At 35.8% G+C, this 7,366-nt stretch overlaps 1 protein-coding gene across 1 annotated transcript; it reads right to left on the bottom strand.

The window, feature by feature from the left end:
- Positions 1-1,585: 1,585 nt before the first annotated feature.
- LOC140167361 (uncharacterized) lies at positions 1,586-5,686 on the bottom strand. The gene is made up of 4 exons (XM_072190673.1): positions 5,338-5,686; positions 4,164-4,324; positions 3,590-3,705; positions 1,586-2,392 (listed from the first exon to the last, which is right to left on the bottom strand). Exons 1-4 carry the CDS (start codon positions 5,663-5,665, stop codon positions 2,263-2,265), a joined length of 735 nt encoding a protein of 244 aa, XP_072046774.1. The 5' UTR covers positions 5,666-5,686; the 3' UTR covers positions 1,586-2,262.
- Positions 5,687-7,366: the final 1,680 nt, after the last annotated feature.

The following is a 7,366-nucleotide window of genomic DNA, read 5'->3' as shown; positions in this document are numbered from 1 at the left end:
TGATGGAATTACTGACATTTAATACAGCGTAAAACTAGTATTCTACAGTGTTTCTATTAATGATAATCATCATGATCATGTAGTAAATTGATATCAAATAAAATATCCTATTTTTCTCATAAACATACTGAAATTAGGAGTTCCAAATCGGTGTATTTCCGAAAATATCATCAAAAACCTGCTGAATTAGTAGAAAAAGTTGTATACCACAGTTAAGACTAATTCGACTGTTTTTTGATGATTTCTTCGGAAATATACCGTTTTGAAACGCCCAAGTTCAATATGTTAATGAGAAAAATATGAGATTTTACCTGATACCACAACCTGTATTTTCATAGCGTAAAGTTACGGATAAGGCTGTAAATCAGGTTACCCACCTTTAAGCTTCGGTTTGTCTGAAAACGGACTTGCACTATAAATGAAAAAAATATTATAAAAAGACCGTGGTGCACAATGAAATATTATTGATAAACACATTTCCATTAGGTGACTTTATTGGTATTTCAATTGTCGTAATGTATTCTTAGCTGATCCTAAAACTAAGTGTGTTCAGCGGATGTTTTTGCTAAAAATGATGGATGTAATTTTGGCATATGAATGCCTTTACTATTGATGCTTTTATTGTTATAACTCAAATTCGCACACATGTCAGTTGAGTCCAGTGTAGTACATATATAGTATGATTATTAGAGAAAAATTCGAAAACCGTTTTGCTTCTTTTCGGACAATAGTATTTTCTCGTTAAAAACAAAAGATAATCAGTATTTTTTTGTCTATTTCCGAACCCTTAAGTATTATTCATTAGGTTTATTGACATCTTTGATTTCTCCTAATATGAGGATAGGTTGGTCAACTATTCTGCAGGAAAAGTGTTTTCGCGCCATGAATATACTGGATTGTTAAATTTAAATATTTTACGCTCTCAAAACACTGATTAGAAATAATGTTTGTCAAAACATTGTACCCAATATTCTTAAAAGATTAACCATCATTGGTTTCAGTTCAGATAATTTAGGAAACTAAGATGTTGTCAAATTTATTCAAGAGGTGGTTAAAGTTGATGAAGTTTATTCAACCAATAGTTGGTTCAAGTTTATTCAAAACAGTTGATTAAACTGTATACAAACAGTTGATTAAAGTTTATTCAACCAAACACAGTTTAACAGTTTAACCAACTGTGTACTTTGTTGTCCACCTGGTTCGCTAAACTAATTCACCCAATATTGGTTAAATGTTAACCATAGTTATGTAAAAAAGTAAAATTTGTCCAATGATGTGTTTGAACAAGCGATTTTTAACAAGTGAAATGTAATAGACACTGAAAAGATATTATACAATATGTACACTAGTCTTTTCTGAAGACTAACCGAATCACATCGTTGTATTTGTACTGCTATCATTAAAGATAAATAAACGAGACAACCATTGAAAACTAAAAAAAACAATGATTGGATATAATTATTTCGACAAGGATATCAATTTAGTAATAAATAATTTCAGTATTTCCCCAAATCCTTTATCTTTATTGACCAATTTTATTCTGTGTAGGGCTTTAGATATGAATTGATACTTAAATTATCCGAAATCCTTTGCGTTAAAAGCCAACAAAAAACACCCTCTTTATCATTACGTTTTGTTTACCTGGAGAGATTTGATCATGTCTCACCTCCTTTTTCAACCAAATCGATGGTAATAACTCTTGTAGTGAGGGATCAACATTTAACCACAAATTGCCTTAGGCAAAACTCACATCATGGGAGCCAAATACCACACAAGGTCATTTTTATGTAACTCATTGACCCAGATGTGCCATATACTGCCTCTAGCTATAATGACATCCTTGTGATCTGGTCAACTCATTGACAGGTATCAACCGCAGGAGGGAATTCAATTTTTGATCAATTCTCTTCAGATAGTGAAACGTAATGATCATCATTGCGCACGTTCGACTTACGTCACAATTGACGTCAATGCGTCAATTGTGACGTAAGTCGTGCGCGATAATTTAAATAATTAGAACAATAGAATTGATACCAACATTTTTTGCTGCGGTTATTGCCGTGTCTATGCTATAAACCTTGACACACTCAACAATTAAAATACGCGTCCTACCAAAATTGGCGCGGGAGTGAAATGAAACCCAGACTCTCCCTGTATACCATCTTTCAATGTCGGAGAGGGGTGGAGGTTCACGAACAACATGACTTTGTTAAACAATGGTTTTGGGCAGCGGGAGTAGATATTATTCCTGTATTATCATACCTATGTAACATATTCACAAATATAATAACGATTACTTGAACATTTTTTATCATTCCATTTTCCACTAGTTGACATTTCTACGCAGTCCTCGCCAGAGTTGTGATCATTAGGCTCACCATAGCCAAAGTTCCTGTAACATAAATAACATGAAACCAATCCGTAAGTCCTGGGGGTTGTTTCCACGCAGGGTGGGTGTTCTTGGATCCTAATTCAATATTTCGGTAAATTCAAAAAACCTTTGGGAATAAATAAGTTTGCGAATTAATAGCATTGCAAGTGTTATGTTGTCATGTCTGAGGGTCGCAGGACTTGAAATGCTTCCAGAACCAATTTTAAAATAGCGCTATTACATAAGATCATTGCGCTTCACAGGAAGTTGACTACTTTGACCCAACACACACCGAGTCCTTATAAAACCATTTAGTACCATGCAGGGATGCAGCTATACCAGGCCTATAATAGTCATCGCAGCTTGGGACAGCTGCGCAAGTTTATTACGGGTAGAACGACACAATTTAGCAGTAAGTTCCTTGCCCTGGAGAATTGCATGTCACCTCAATTTTTCACCGATAAAAGACATATGTCAATATATTTGCACCGCAAATCTTTGATGAGTCTGGCACTAACGTCCTAATTTTCGCCGCCGCCTTTTTTCATCTCACTAGTGGGCAATTTGTTTCCGTGTCACTAGTGGGCGAAGTTTTTTCCCATTCCACCCCTGGAAATCTAATGGTGCGCCCTCAACATTTTTACGGGATTCCGTCAATGCCGCATTTTCGTCGCGCCCCAGACTGATTGAGAGATGTAATTGGTGTGCCGCTCAGGGACTGGTGGAATGCTAGTTTAAGGTTGAGACAAAACCTCACACCAATTAACATTGAGAATATTTTGAGAATTAATCCAACAAAAGAATAGAGGTTTCTGACTTTTTATATAGTTTTACTTTAATTGTAAAACTCAATACATAACCATTTATGGGTCTGAGCCCACTATTTGCTTATTGCTCTAGTTGCTTTTTATAATTTCGTATATAACTAGCCATAATTTTTATTATATACATGTATATCAATCCTACTACAGGTAAATACAACAGATGGCGCTATCATTGCACTTAAGTGCTCAATATTAGCACTTCAAGACTGTTTTATTGTGCTCAATATGAGCACATTAGTAGAGATGCTGGGTTGCTAGGGTAGACAATGCGGACAGGAAAGCTCAGGTTACTTAGAGTACTATAGTTGTTATTTCGTGTATATTACACTGAGGAAGGACCTATTTATTTAATACAGCGTACATATTTGATCATTCATTTTGTTTGGTAACATACGTGAATGTACTTGCATTACGTCCATCGACCCAGATAAACGTGTTTTCAGTATCTATATCAGATAATCCGATCCAAAACCGGCCTTGTGTCTCTGGCAGTAGTTGAACAATTAGGTCCTGAAAAATATCAAAATATCAAAATGAAATTATCTAACCACACTCTAATTACTTGCTGCTTGTCTTCCAGCACTGTATGCAACGCCCTCGACATAAAATAGTTTGCCTGTGCTGTTTGGGATCCGCGTACAACAACATACGTCAAAGATTGGAGATGATACAGCAAAGAGCTACTCGGGATGTCAACAAGAACTAAAGCAGACCCAAGGGGCCCATGACACATATTCTAACAATTACAATGGTCAACATTGGAGCAACGTAGAAAGCAATCTCGTGTAACCACCATGTTCAAGATACAAAATGAAACAATTGATATACCCATACCGGACTACATAAATCGTCAAGCAATCTAAACTACAAGGCAGGTTGGCAGTTTCGAGAAGTCCTGGCTAAACAAAACATTGAATTATTGTTAAAATTTCATTTATCGGTCCCGTTCCTGTCAATTGTTATCTTACGTTTTCTGCTTGGTTTTCAATAACAGCAAGATCGCCACCGCGGTTTAAACAGTCTTCTCTTGCCTCGTGTCTCGTTCTGCCGTCCATTACAACGGTATAGTTGCTTCGACCATTTTCAGTCGTGACTTGAAGATCACTTTGACTTGTAGTTGAAGCTTTTCCTAAGGCATAAAACATGTTTCAAAGTATTAACGAAAATGATAATTTGAAGATGGTATTATTACCAAACATTATCATTGTTACTCCTTTATTTCTTTCTCCTCCTCCTTGATACTTATTCAGTATTCAGTTTGTTTATTCTTTTTCTCCTCGTCCTTTTCCGTCGTCTTTTTTGTCTTCTTTTTTCTTCTCTGTTACGTCTTCTTCTTCTTCCTTACCATCTTCGCTTTCCATTGTCATGTCCTTCTTGTCCCGTTTCATCTTTCTTTTCTTCTTCTGAATAATCATATTTTACAATATACAAGCTGCATCAAAATGATTGGTACCCATTGGTTTTCAATATTATTGATAATGTAAATAGTCTGACGCATCACGATTCAACATAAAATCCAAATTAGTCAACTATGCATTCTGGGTATTTTAAGAGTGTCCAATGTTACATTTGGAAGAGGCAGGCTTTTCAATAAACATCAAAATTGATGGGTACCAATCATTTTGATACAGCCTGTATCAACACTGGGAAAAGAGCTATTCTGTACAATATAAGGTGTACCACACGAAAATACATAAATGGGCAACAGTCATGTCGTCAACCTATTTAGAGATAGATAGGTCATGAATTTGGACATGTTGTATGGCATAAAACAGATTACTAAATGGGTCATGTTTCACTGGACAGAATATTACATGAACATCATTATTGGCCTTGTTTGGCTTTATGGATATTTCTGAACAAGCAATGTTGAAATAATATTGTTTGATTCCTTGCGTAATCATTATTGTGTATTTTATCACATACCGTAAAAACTAGATAGTTAGCATATGTGCTTACTATCGAGCGCTTTTGAAAACATGAAATTGTACCAAAGTCCGGCGCTTTACCAACTGAGCTAATGGGGTTGAGACACACATTTGCAGGGTTACTTCTTCGTGTATAACTATGTGTATCGATGATTTGCTCAAAACCCTTTACACCGGTATATGCTTAAAACATCCACGATTTGCAGTCACTTACCTGTACGATCACTGACATTGCAATGAATTAGCGCTCTTAGCTCATCCACGTTGTCAATATTCAAGAACATCCAAGGTTCATTTGTATAGAAGTAATGTTCAGATTCTGCAGGTTGTGGTACGATATTGATTCCCCCAAGTGCGACTTGTGTACACCGGCAATATTCATCTGCAGTAGTATACAGCATAGCCCACCTTAGTTTAGGACCTCCGTAAGGATCAGGCTGTTGGCCCATGTGGCAAATGTAAGCTTCAGCTTTGTTGCAAAAGACTAATTTAACAAAAAATATAAAGATGAGACAATTGGTTTTGAAAGCTATACAATGCATGTCCAAAATTCTTATTTCTAAATCACTTTCTCCCTGCAATCTCTCTCTTACATAGGCGAAGGAAATCCCAACTAAGTTCTACAGGCGAAAAGGTTCGTCGGTCCGGATGTCTTTTTATGACATTTTTCAGTACATATCCACGAAAAAAGCATATTCCCAAAATTTCAGTTGATTCCGATTTTGCGTTTGCGAGTTATGCATGATTATGTGTATTACACTGCTCCATAGACAATACGTTGTAATTTCGTTCTGGTGCACCAGAACGAAAATTGTTATTTCAAATTTCGCGATATCTTTGCTAAACGAATTAATCTACAAGAAATATTTTGTACATAAACATTATGTAGCCAGGGTATTCCAGTGATATAAAAATCTCAACTTTTTTTGAGAAAAGTGGGGAGATGAGGCTGTGGATCACGAAATGCCCTTTTAAGGGTAACAGGAAGCCTAAATTTGTAAAAAAATCTGAACAATTACACGAACATATCTTGAAAAACTTTCAGGTAATGAGAAATGTATAACCTCGGAATCGCATGGAATCATTGGTCAAAGGTTATGCATGTTCATATTTCTATTGGACTTTGGCTGTATTAACTCTGAAGGGGGACATGACAATGCAAATTGCACCAAAACTGTGAATTTATGTTTGAGATTTCTTATGTTAAGGGAAGTAATTTGATAGCGGTTTCGATGAAATCAGACCATTTTTAAATTTTGACCGCTGTGTATAAAATTTGTGGCATTTGACTTATTTGACCTCCTATATAACTCCTGAACTAAGCACCGTAGAAAAATATAACCAGTGACCTTTTTTTAAATTTCATATGATGAGCGGAACAATTTGAGATACACTGATAGGACTTTTGTAAGTTCTGGCCCCACAGTGACCTTCGACCTCTCGTGGAAACCACAGGGGGCATAGAAAAAATGGAACCAATAAAATCTTTATCCTTTCAGTTTTACGGATGCCAAAAAAATATTGGTTCCACTAATGTAGCCAAAGAAAATCCCAAATCCACAGCACCGTGTACTATTAGTCCTTACATAATCAAACAAAGTGTTTGCGCCAAAAAAATCAATGGACGAAGATTATTGACCCAAGACGAAACAAACGTATCTCCGGTAACGAGGCAATGTACATATTTGAACACTTCATTGATGAATCAAAATAGAATATGAGCACCGGTTGTAATATTTATCTATTATATTACCGGTTGAAATATATATCTATTCTAAATTATTAATAAGTGTGACGATGTACGCAATGAATTTACCGTGTCAAGACAGAAACTCTACTTGATTATTTCCTAAATAAGTGATATTTGTGAAAATTCGACCACTCGCCTACAATCATGCTAGCGAGTGATTAACCACTCGCCTTTAAAATCTAAACATCACCGTTAGATGAGTAAATGGGAGCGTTCACTATAACAGGAAGAATTACTGAACAGGTAGAATCATTGAAAATTAACATTAAAATCTGTTCTTTCTTACATTTCCCTTTAGCTTCTTTTTTTTATTTGCTGCTTATGATTTCCCGTTTCCATAGAGGGGTCAATTGGAATGACAAGGAAACATTGGCTATACTCAAAATTTGGAGAGACACGGACACAGGTGTTGGCCCCGATCATTTGTTCGTATATCCGCCATTTTGGATTTTTGCCATTTTGTGCATTTTGAAACCAAAGACCAATTTTTTCT

This window comes from Amphiura filiformis, chromosome 13 (assembly GCF_039555335.1).
Source record: "Amphiura filiformis chromosome 13, Afil_fr2py, whole genome shotgun sequence".
NCBI classification, from domain to species: domain Eukaryota; kingdom Metazoa; phylum Echinodermata; class Ophiuroidea; order Amphilepidida; family Amphiuridae; genus Amphiura; species Amphiura filiformis.
The sequence above is the reverse complement of the archived record's forward strand: the minus strand, read 5'-3'. Positions and strand labels throughout refer to the sequence as shown.

Coding starts and splice junctions, on each gene's coding strand:
- LOC140167361 (XM_072190673.1), bottom strand. CDS start 5,665: ATGCATTGTATAGCTTTCAAAACCAATTGTCTCATCTTTATATTTTTT. Junction 4,325..5,337: donor CAATGTCAGTGATCGTACAG/GTAAGTGACTGC, acceptor TTTATGCCTTAG/GAAAAGCTTCAACTACAAGT. Junction 3,706..4,163: donor TTGAAAACCAAGCAGAAAAC/GTAAGATAACAA, acceptor GATATTTTTCAG/GACCTAATTGTTCAACTACT.